At 38.1% G+C, this 12571-nt stretch overlaps 1 protein-coding gene across 25 annotated transcripts in view; it reads left to right on the forward strand.

Moving 5' to 3' along the window:
* The window catches only part of DCDC1 (doublecortin domain containing 1), a 482427-nt gene that overhangs the window by 390500 nt on the left and 79356 nt on the right, over positions 1 to 12571 (forward strand). For all 25 annotated transcript variants that reach the window (XR_007403614.1, XR_007403613.1, XR_007403622.1 and 22 more), the window contains 4 exons: positions 1674 to 1773; positions 3742 to 3877; positions 7284 to 7443; positions 11405 to 11563. Coding sequence is in view for 3 of the 25 variants with exons in the window: in XM_035701486.2 (XP_035557379.2) it covers positions 1674 to 1773; positions 3742 to 3877; positions 7284 to 7443; positions 11405 to 11563 (555 nt within the window). In the remaining 22 variants the exon portion in view is untranslated. The remainder of the gene's footprint in view (positions 1 to 1673; positions 1774 to 3741; positions 3878 to 7283; positions 7444 to 11404; positions 11564 to 12571) is intronic.

Raw genomic sequence — 12571 nt, forward strand, 5'->3', positions numbered from 1 at the left:
TGATGGACATGACTCTGGGGAAAGAGTAGGACTTGAACAGAAAAAGTCAAGCAAAGTGTTTTAGGTAGAAGGAAGAACATGAGCGAAGGTACACCAATAGGAAGTGTGGGCGTATTGCAGAGTCAATAATCAATAATGATATGCCTACTTATTTGTTGATCATGTCTAATGCTGTGTGAAGCACTTTTCAAAATCAGCCTTTAAATCCATCAAAATCCTAGAGGAGAACACAGGCAACACCCTTTATGAACTTGGCCACAGCAACTTCTTGCAAGATACAACTATGAAGGTAAGGATAACAAAAGCAAAAATAAATTATTGGGACTTCATCAAGATAAAAAGCTTCTGCACAGCAAAAGAAACAATCAACAAAACTAAAAGACAACCTATAGAATGGGAGAAGATATTTGCTAATGACATATCAGATAAAGGGCTAGTTTCCAAGATCTATAAAGAACTTATGAAACTCAACAGCAAAGAAACAAACAATCCAATCATGAAATGGGCAAAAGACATGAACAGAAATCTCACAGAGGAAGACATAGACATGGCCAACAAGCACATGAGATAATGCTCTGCATCACTTGCCATCAGGGAAATACAAATCAAAACCACAATGAGATACCACCTCACACCAGTGAGAATGGGGAAAATGAACAAGAAAGCAAACAAGAAATGTTGGAGAGGATGTGGAGAAAGGGGAACCCTCCTGCACTGTTGGTGGGAATGTGAACTGGTGCACCCACTCTGGAAAACTGTGTGGAGGTTCCTCAAAGAGTTAAAAATAGATCTGCCCTACGACCCAGCAATTTCACTGCTGGGGATTTACCCCAAAGATACAGATGCAATGAAACACCGGGACACCTGCACCCCGATGTTTCTAGCAGCAATGTCCACAATAGCCAAACTGTGGAAGGAGTCTCGGTGTCCATCGAAAGGTGAATGGATAAAGAAGATGTGGTCTATGTGTACAATGGAATGTTCCTCAGCCATTAGAAATGACAAATACCCACCACTTGCTTCAATGTGGATAGAACTGGAGGGTATTATGCCGAGTGAAGTAAGTCCATCAGAGAAGGACAAACATTCTATGGTCTCATTCATTTGGGGAATATAAAAATTAGTGAAAGGGAATAAAGGGAAAGGAGAGAAAATGAGTGAGAAATATCAGAGAGGGGGACAGAACATGAGAGACTCTTAACTCTGGGAAATGAACAAGGGGTGGTGGAAGGGAAAGTGGGCGGGGGGTTGGGGTGACTAGATGATGGGCACTGAGGAGGGCACTTGACGGAATGAGCACTGGGTGTTATGCTATATGTTGGCAAATCAAACTCCAATAAAAAAAATACCAAAAAATCCAAACAAGTTAAAAGAAGATCTCAATTAAAATTTCAAAAAAAAAAAAAATCAGCCTTTAACCATCACTGAAACCCTGGAAGATAAGAAATTGAGGCTTAGAGAGGTTAAATAATGTGTTCAAGTCCCACAACTTAGATAGAGGGAATGAGGCTCCAAAGGAATCTGATGGGCTCCAGGGCCTACCTCTTGACAATCTCACAGGTCTGCAGCAGGAGTAGGTTTGAATGATCCAGACCCTTGATTTCTCAGATTTTCTCTCTTCTCTGCTGGAAGCCCTCTATCTACAAGCTCAATTTTTGTGTCTCTTATTACAGGTGCACTGAAATTTTAAATTTACCTTCTGCAGCTCGGAGATTGTTCGATGAAAAGGGAAGGGAAATCTTTGCCCTAAAAGACATTCAAAGGGATGAACTGGTAAAGACATGAATGTGAAACTAGAAATATTATTATGTGCATACAACTAAAAGACAAATGTTTTAAAATACAAGAGCTCAAACACTAACTGCTTCCCCCCTTATTTTCTCTCAGAGTTAGCCTTATTCAGCAACCCTCAGAAAGTCATACTAATAGCTAGCTGTGGAGAGCTACTGTCAGGCATGATTTTCAGGGCTTTCTAAGAATGCACTCATTTAAAGCTCATCACAACCCTATGAGATGGATGCTCTCATGATCCCCCCACTTTATAAATGAGGGTGGAAACTAGACAAGACCAGATTATTAACCACTTGCGATTACTGTCTCCTACTCTGAAGGAGGTAGATCCTCTCCTCTTTCTGAGGACTTCAAAATGTAGTTGTGTAGTGATTTCTTACTAAGTGATAATTTCACTCTTTCAGAAAATAAATTCTCTCTAGTGTTTTACACAGCCTATTTGGGTGGCTGGAGAAGACTGAGAAGAAGGACTTTAGCGGCCAACCCTTCTTCCCATTTATGGAAGTTGAGGTATCAGCTCGGAAAAAAAAAAAAAAAAAAAAAAAAAACCTGCCTGGCTGATGCCTGAGAATTGTGCTCACACCATATTATCAGAACTCAACTCGGGCTCCTAAAGTAAAGACCACTTGAGCGAGTCTTAAACTGCAGTAGTTTAAGTTTCTGATGACTAGTATCAGAAGCAGCATGGCAGAGAGAAAGTCTGTGCTCTTGGAATCTGGTAGATCTTTTTTGAATTCCAACACTATCACTTCTAAAGTTTTAGCTTGTTGGTTTTTAATTTTTTTCTTTGCTTTTACTGCTGTGTTTATTCACTGTGTTATTTAAGAAAGAATTCCATATAGATCACAGTAAGACAGATGATACAAAAGGATAGATTTAACGTAAAGATAAGGAGATGAGGCCACCAAGGTGAAAGGGTATGAGAGAGAAAAAAAAGGGGGAGAGGGGTAATGAGTGAAAGGAAGATAAGATGGAGCCAGGAGTGATTGCTAGAGGATCCTGTATATTTGCTGGAAGCAAACCTGTCACTGTTCTGAGCAGCCAACACAGAGACAGAAACATCAACAGTTACATGATCAAGTATGTCCAGAGGAAAAAAGGAAACCTGTTGTTCAAGAAGAAGACATTTTTAAGGAAGTTTTCCCTGAGCTGTCACACAGGGAATGTGTGTGATCACCAGTGTGGGTCCACGGAAGAGCACTGTCATTTTTTTTTCTTCTTACTGAGTGTTCTCAATGTATCACTCTTATTTTTCTTCAGAGAAATACAAAATCATTAAAGAAATAAACATATGCCACATGAAGAACAGGTATCATCCCTAATCTCAGCAGCTAGAAATAGCCACATTAACATATTACAGGTTCATTTTACCAGTGGTTTTGTCAAACTTTTTCTGGAAAAGGGCAGTTACTAAATATTTACAGATCATGTAATCTCTAATGAAACATCAGCTCTTGCACAAAAGCACAAAAGCAGTCACAGACAGCATGTAAATGAATGGGCATAACTGTGTTCTAATAAAACTCTATTTACACAAACAGGCAGCAGGCCAGATTTGGGCCTCAGCCACAGTTTACAGAGCCCTAATTTATACGTACCTCCCCTTCCTCCGACCTGCCCTCCTTCCCTCTTCCTTCCTTCTTTCCTTCCTTTAAAAAATTATTTTATAAAACTTTATTTTGAAAAAATTATAGATTTACAGAAAGTTGCAAAGATAGTATGGAGAAATACTTTTTTTTTTTTTAAATAAAACCTTCAAGATCCTTCGAGTTGTTACATTTATTAATAGTTTTGCCTTTATCACGGAGTATTAGTCCATGGTGTCACGGTTTGTTTAACCATTTGCCTATTATAGGACATTTGGTTTGTACTTTTGGCTGGTTTTTGTTATTGCTAATAATGCTGCTGTGAACAGTTGTACATGGGATCAGAGACTCATTTCTTGGCTAGGTATATGTTTCATGTGGAGAACATTGGATCAATCCTGATGTGTCCATTGCTCAGCAAAAGAAGCAAATCTTCCTGAGGAACTTAGCATCAGATATTTCTAAAATTCAAACTTTCTGCAGTATACATAAGATAGAGGGTAAGCATTGGAATTATTTACCATAATATGTATGGCCAAAATTAAATGCTTGATACTGATTTTTAAGAAAAATTAAGTTTGTTTAAGTAGATTATATTTCATCCCTATATCCTGCTGTTTAGCCCTTTTGACTAAAATTTATATATTTAATAGGATTGCATATTTTAATTCATACACTTTGGACATGTAAAAAAAAACAGAATTTATTTTGTCTTTAACAAATCAGGTCTTCTTCATTTTCCATTAAGGAAAACATAAAATTTCCAGTTAGGTTTAGATTTTGCCTCACCCATTAATTTATAGAGTCCCTTTAGGGAAAGCTTTCAGATTTCCTAGTCCCCAGAGTCTCCCTTTAGTTCCTTTCTCGGATAGAAAGGAAAAACATGGGGTACAGAGGCTCTTGCTGGCTGATGTCCATGGCTGGGTGACTGTGTTCCATTCCTTTGGCCCAGATAATGCTTTGGGCAGGTGATGCTTCCTGCCTGACTCAGACTCTCCTCTGCTCCCTTTGGCCCCCTGAAGCTTCACTGTAGCTGAGTGGTCATCTCTGAAGTCCTTTATCACAGGACCCCTTCACCCCTCCTTGGTGACAACTTCTGGAAAGCTCTTCAGCATGACTCTCTGCAAATCTTGGGTCATGGCTGCATCTCTCAGAAACCAGATCCAGGCTGACTGGCTGTGCCTCAGATTGGAATGGTGAGGACAACTTGAGTGGTGACTTGCCACAGCGTTCTGAACGATGAACAATGTCCTCAGTGTTTCCTTGGTGTAGCTTAGATACCTGAAGTGAAGCCTATAGGGAGAATCATGACATCCAGTGCTGTTTTTCTGCCTTCCTCTATCTTCTGCCTCAAATTCCCTCGGGTCTAGAAATGGTGGGTTTTCTGTAAATCAACCTTGAGGTTAAAGCTTTGATATGCTAAATGCAAGCTAACAGCATTTAGAAAAATCCTAAATCATGGTAGTGTCATCTTGATTTACAAGGCACTTGTCTTCTGGTAGTATGCTGTGCTTGAATGTAAAAAATATTTTTGTACATTTGTTTTCCTTTGTAACATTTCTCATCAACTAATGGTCTTCCTTCTTCCCTTAAGGCTGCCCCAGGAACTAGGGCAAAGATCCTATACATAGAAGGTCAAAAAAGAAAATCATTAATATAATTTAAAACATTTCCCTATTACATATAGTAATTAGTGGCATTAGTGAATGTTATACACTAAGTTTTCCATGTGTCTTTCAAGGCATTAGGGACTTCCACTGAGTAATTTGGGATTCTAGATAATGATCTAGAGACATATATCTAAATAATATGCCCATTGAAATGGTTAGAATTTATAATACCTAACATTTTTTTGAAAGACCTTTTTTATTAGTACTTTTTTTCCTCTTAGGCATTTCTAAAATTGAAAGGTAATTGAAATATGATACTATATTTGTTTCAAGCATATAACATAGTGATTTGATATTTATATACATAATGAAACGGTCACGGCAATAAATCTAGTTACTGTTTGTCACCATACAAAGTTATTACAATATTATTGACTATATTCCCTATGCCAAACATTATATCCTCATGTCTGTTTTTTTAATAACTGGAAGATCATTACCTCTTAATTCCCTTCATCTATTTCATCCATTCCTCTACCCTTCTGACAATTATTGGTTTGTTCTCTGTATCTATGGATCTATTTCTGTTTTGTTTTGTTTTATGTGTTTCGTTTTTTAGATGCTACATGTTAGTGAAATAATACAGTATGTATCTTTCTCTGACTTATGTTACTTAGCAAAATACCCTCATGATTTCTTCATTTTGATGCAAACGGCAAGATTTCATTTTTTATGACCGAATAATATTCCATTACATATATACACCACTGCTTTATCCATTCATCTGTTGATGGATATCTTTTTTAAATAAATTTATTTTTTATTGGTGTTCAATTTGCCAACATACAGAATAACACTCAGTGCTCATCCCATCAAGTGCCCCCCTCACTGCCCATCACCCATTCTGCCCCACCCCCCCGCCCTCCTCCCCTTCCACCAACCCTTGTTCGTTTCCCAGAGTTAGGAGTCTTTATGTTCTGTCTCCCTTTCTGACATTTCCCACACATTTCTTCTCCCTTCCCTTCTATTCCCTTTCACTATTATTTATATTCTCCAAATGAATGAGAACATATAATGTTTGTCCTTCTCCGATTGACTCATTTCACTCAGCATAATACCCTCCAGTTCCATCCACGTTGAAGCAAATGGTGGGTATTCATTGTATCTAATGGCTGAGTAATATTCCATTGTATACATAAACCACATCTTCTTCATCCATTGATCTTTCGATGGACACCGAGGCTCCTTCCACAGTTTGGCTATTGTGGACATTGCTGCTAGAAACATCGGGGTGCAGGTGTCCCGGCGTTTCATTGCATCTGAATCTTTGGGGTAAATCCCCAGCAGTGCAATTGCTAGGTCATAGGGCAGGTCTATTTTTAACTCTTTGAGGAACCTCCACACAGTTTTCCAGAGTGGCTGCACCAGTTCCCATTCCCACCAACAGTGTAAGAGGGTTCCCTTTTCTCCACATCCTCTCCAACATTTGTGGTTTCTTGCCTTGTTAATTTTCCCCATTCTCACTGGTGTGAGATAGTATCTCATTGTGGTTTTGATTTGTATTTCCCTGATGGCAAGTTGTTGATGGATATTTAGATTGTTTCTGTACCTTGGCTATTGTAAATAATCCTGTAATGTTTATAGGGGTGCATATATCTTTCAAAATAGTGTTTTCATTTTCTCTGGATGAATATCTAGAGGTGGAATTTCTAGATGATAAGATTGTTCTATTTTTAATTTTTTGAGGAACTTCCATACTCATTTCTGTACTGGGTGTACCAATTGTACATCACCAAAGTACACGAGGGCTCCCCTTTCTCGATATCTTTATTTTTTTGATAACAGACACTATGATGGGTGTGAGGTGACATCTCACTGTGATTTTGATTTGGTTTGATTTGTGTTTCCCTGATGTTTAGTGATGCTGACCATCTTTTCATGTGTAGGTTGGCCATCTGTATGTCTTTTCTGCAAGAATATCTGTCTATTCAGGTCCTCTGCCCATTTTCTAATCAAATTGGTTTTAGATATTGAATTTTATGAGTTCTTTGCATATTTTGGATGCTAACCCCTATTTTTAGTACTTTTGACTGGAAATATCTCAGGAGGAAAGAATCTACAAATTTTAAGTGAAATCCAATTTATTAAAGACCAACTATCAACTACACTTAGCATGTATTCTCTTAGACCAAATAGTTGAAAACTGTCTGCATTTTTATTTTAGCATGTGTTTCAAATTCCTGGTGTTCTGCAATCATAACTGATATGTCCTTGCAATTTGCACATTTCTGCTCAGCTCTTGTTTTAGAAGTCCAAAGTGACATTGTGTCTGGAGCCAAGCTTGCTGTGCATAAACCTGTAGCAATTTTTGGAGAAGAGAAGCAAATTAGAGGACCAAAGGAAAAGCAAATGCAAGAAAATGCTTTAACAACAGAAAATGCTTCCAGTGAAATTCTGTAAGTAAGCAGCATGGCCAGAAAAGCTACCTGGTTCCTATTTGAACTCAGCTCATTAGCTCAATAACAGCACAGAGCCCGTGCAGGGAACCTACACCACATTTGTGAAATGGATGTCAGGTGAAGAGCTAGTATTTAATTAGTTTTCTGGCAAAAAGATAGAGCTGGAGCTTCAATATTCAGCCATCACAGTGATCTACTTTCAGTAATTTTATTATTATATCACTATTTTTAAAAGACTGGAATTTGGGAATTGCAAATTATTTGAGGAATCTATCATGTTTTGCTTCCATAAACGTCGACTCCAGGAACAAATTAATATAGGTTCAAGCTGGACTCATGTTAACATACAGTCATCATCCTGGGTCACTGAAGTAGTTCCCTGATTGGTCTCTATCTCTCTTTTCTCCTTCCAAATCACCTCGAAGTTCTAACTACAGACAATTATCTTTTTAAAACATACTCCTTTTTATACAGTTCTTCAGTGGCTACCTATTGCAGATAGAAAAAATATTTAGTCTGGAATCGCAAACCCTTCTGACCCGAGTCCAGTCCTGTCATTGACCCTCATTTGTACCTCCATGCCCACCTCCACTCTACACTTTTTCTTCCTGACACATGAACTGAGCTCCTGCTCGGCCACCACAAGCTGCTACTGAATGTGGCATATTCCCTTTATGCACTGTTGCAGGCCTCTGGGCCACGAATTTGTTTCTCTCCGTCTGAAGTGCCTTGACCTGTCTGGTACTCCTCTTTGGATGACTCTTCATTATTGAAATCAATCATGGTAATGATTGTACCTGATTATGTGCTTATCACTTCCCTCCCGGCTCTCCCCACGACCACCACCAGCCTGGGAATTCCTTGAGGGCAAAAACTCTTTGTCATGCCTGTTCTGTGAAGACCAGGGTAGCTGATTTTAACCATCATTTACTGAATACATGAAGGAATGACTGAATGAGTCTCTAAATTCTACAACCATATACAGCTAGTCAACTACCATTGCGATAACAGTGAAAATCAATTTATATATCTTTTGAAACTATTTTACAAACCATTTTAAAAGAATGCTTCTATCCTCTATTATAAGAATATCAAACTCTTATTTTAGAAAACAAACCCCCTCATTTTGATGAGTGATCCATCTGGTCTCAAGTCCTGACACTAACGGAGGTACTGAAAGGTCTTTTTCAGAGAGAAACTATTTGGCCCACGTGGTATATTCCTCAGTGGCTAGAGAATTTCTGAAGAATGTATCATTTGGCCCCTGACTTATTAGACTGCACATGGAAAAAAAAAGTAAACAGTAAGAAAAAAAGAAAGAACATCTTTGACAGCAAAGATCCACATTGTTCTAATTTCTAGGTATCATCGAGGCCTGGCGTTCTTGAGGTAAAAGTGATGATGTCCACTCAGAACGTAAGGCAGGAATCTCCTGCACATTCCAGCAGGCACTTTTGATCTTATCTTCTGTTGAATAGTCGTAGTAACAGGAAGATCACTATTCCACAAGGCAGCCCATTCTAATGTTGAAATTATTTAGAACATCTCCATCCTATGGTCTCATTTGTTTCTCTGTTTATACTCATTCCTCTTCTACTTTAAAATCCTTAAAATATTCAAAGTTCATCATCATCAGGCTACTGGATTATCTCTTTTCCAGGCTAACTTTCACTTGTTCTTTGAACCACTTCTGATGACTCAATCCTAAACCATCATATATTAGAGAGTCACTTTAAGATTTCCCCAGGATTTCTTAGATATATTTGTCTGGAAGTTTTACATATTTGAAAAGTGGGATGATTTAAGGAGGGATATCCATAAAGCAAGGGGGTAAACATAGATCTAGAAGGAACCCTTTTGATAGTTTGGTTCTGTGTAAAGACTTTTGGTAATAAAAATAAAATGGAAAAGAAACTCTGGGGCACTCACCTCAACTGTTTGTGAAAAAAAAAAAAGGCTTTTTAAGCATGTAGCTCATGGACAACTTTCTCATTAGAGGCAGGCCCTGCCCACTTCCTAAGCCTCTTCACATACTACCTTTCTCATTCCCTGCATACCTGTCACATCAGTGTCTTTCTGTTCCTCAACTGAAGCAAGCATATTCTTGCTTCAGAACCTTTCCATTTATTCTCTTTGCCCAGAATGCTTTCTCTCTCTAGAACCTCCCATGGTTGGCTCCTTCCCATTTTTCCTGGTCTCAACTCAAACATCATCTCTCAGAGGAGCCTCTCTGACTCCACTGCTAAAGTAGACCCCACCCCACCCTGGCTAATTTCAATCACAATATCTTGTTTTATTACACTCATGACCCTTATTTATTTATTCATTGACTTGTCTGTCATCTCTCTTCTGCCCACTAGGATGTAAGCTCCATAAACCCTGAGCACCTACCTGTTTTGTTCATCACTGTATCCTCAACAGTTAGGACTCTGTGCCTATCATATAGCAGATGTCCAAGAAATATCAGTTAAAGGAATGAGTGACTAACTGTGGAATGATTAGTTATATAAGTGGACAAATGAATGAATTAATAAAGCAAGGTATATTTAAAAAGGGCTGCCCTAAAGTGGCTTGACTATACTTCATTTGCCTGGAAGCCAAAGAGCATACCAATAAATTCCATGTGAGAAAATTCTTCTCTTCCATGGGAGAAGAATCTTGTTTACACCTTGCTGAATGTGTTATAAGAAAGACATTTTTGCTTCCTGTTTTTCTCAAAAAAATGGAGTTGGTGGGAAAGCTGTGGGTTTTTTTTTTTATTTTTAACACTAGATGGCACTGTTGTTTTTTAACTGTCAGGGAAGATTTTTGACTTCAGCCGCCTGTGCGCAATTTTGAATGAGGCAGTTGCTACCCAATTTCATATCCACATATAATACTCGTGTTACGTTTGAAAAGTGTATGGTCTGTTCTGCCAACACTGGAATTGACCCCAAAGATTTTGGTAATTTGATATCGCTTCCAGTTATATCACGTACCAGGAGCACCTTGGTGATCACAGGCCCTCTCCCCGCCAGCTGTATGTACACCATATGCGTATTTAGAGTGCAAGAATGTGCTCACTGCTTTGCCTATTTATCCTGCCCCGGGCAGAGCAGTCCTCATATTGTGTTGTGATCCATGGAAGCAAATGTACCCTAAACTGTGCCCCAGAACATGATATGTACAGATCTGTATGGTGGTTACGCTCCTGTTCACATCTTCATCTTAGTAAGAAGCCAGAAGGCTTGACTGACTCAGTTATTCAAGCTATGACTGTTCAAATGTTTTCATGCATTATTTTCTACCAAAAGCTGGCACAAATGTGCTGATGCTTTTTGAGCCTCTCTAGATTTGAGAGGAAAAGTTAATTAAGATTTCTAAACAATTGTCTAATGAGTAAACTTTATGAAATGCAGTAATCTAGGCTGTCCTGTTCCAGACAGAATTATGACCCACTTTTTGGAGTAAGCAGAAAAAAATCTCATTACACATTCATTATGATCTTCTTAAGCTACAGAGTAGTCTTAATCTTGCAGGGTTTTTTTAGAGGAGAGGAGGGACAGAGGTAAAGGGGGAGAGAGAATCTTAAGCAGGCCCCATGCCCAGCACACACAACCCTGAGATCATGACCTGAGCTGAAATCAAGAGTCTGATGCTTAACCCACTGAGCCACACAGGCACCTCAATCTTGCAGTTTCTGAAATACAACACATAGCCCCATTTTTTTCCTGAATAAATATAGTAAAGATGAATGCTCTTTATTACATAATTGGGGAATTTTATTCATAACTTATATTAAAAGATCTAAATTATGTATTAGTAGGAAGTGGATTTGCAACGTTAAGGCACCATTATGGAAATGCGATTTACAGATCCATCAATAGCCTTCAGGATATGATCAGACTATACCTCAGAGAAAATTCTGTGAGTAAAAACCAGAATTCTTAGACTTGTGTTTGCTTCTGAACCTTGGTAGAGATTCACATGCAAGAACCCATCTCCGAATGAAAGCTTGTCACACGCTTCTCAGGTATGCCTGGCAGGAAACTCCTCATGACTTTGATGAGGATGACAGTCTTCCAAAGAAAATGGAAGAGGAACTCTTTGAAAATGTGGAACCACAGAAGAAATACAGGTAAAAAGTTGCAAGGGATTCTTGTTAGAGATTTCTGCATGATCTTAGATTTCCTCACTTCAGGGCAAAATGATCCCTGAGGGTTTGCAGTACTGTTAGCCGCCATTCACCTCAATATACACATTTGTGTCTTTCCAGTGTTTTTGACTAAATATTTGCAAGTATTTGTGGGAAGGCCCTTCTCCCTTTAGCTTACGTTGTGCCATGTAGTGTATTTCCTTGTTCGCTGGTGTCTTTTCTATTAAACAGTAAGCTCATCCACCTTTGCCTCCCGATAACACAAAGCCTACATATTTGTTGAATGAATGTATGAATGAACTTAATAATAAGCATGTAAAAATAATAATAATAATAATAATAAGCATGTAAGATGCTCTGATGTTTTTAAGAAATTGGCAAAATGTAGTTTCTTCCTTTTTAATTTTATTTTTTTCTGGTTGACATCCAGTGAAATAACAGGGATTTATAGCACTTTGCATTATTCCACCTTTAAACATTTGCTTAACATTATAGCATTTTGTATAAATCAAACAGCTTTGTCAATAGTTAGCATTGGCCGATGCACATACTAGGGGCTTTGTAGATGTTCATAAATTAATTTAATTAACAATGCATTGTGATGTTTAATATATTTCATAAGTCTGCTTATTGCCTTAGGATCCTTAATAAACAAGAGATTCTTTTGAATTAACTTATTAGCATATCATTCTTTTTAATGATATTCTATGAGTTGTTAGGGAAGATTGAAAAACTTGAAGAATGGCATTCTATTTGCTAGATCTAGAGGCTGTAGGTAAAGTCCAGAAATAACCATGATTTTCCATTTCTACCTGCCCCTCTCCTTCTCCTACTCCTTTTCCTCTTTATCTAAATTTCATTAAATTTATTTTTTGAATAAATTTATTAAATTTATTTTTTGCTACGCTGATGAGTTTCTCATATTCTCTTGGATGGACATTTATTCCTGTTACAGAATAAACTCAGAATTCTACTCTTTACATCAGCTTG

This window comes from Canis lupus, chromosome 18 (genome assembly GCF_003254725.2).
Source record: "Canis lupus dingo isolate Sandy chromosome 18, ASM325472v2, whole genome shotgun sequence".
NCBI classification, from domain to species: Eukaryota; Metazoa; Chordata; class Mammalia; order Carnivora; family Canidae; genus Canis; species Canis lupus.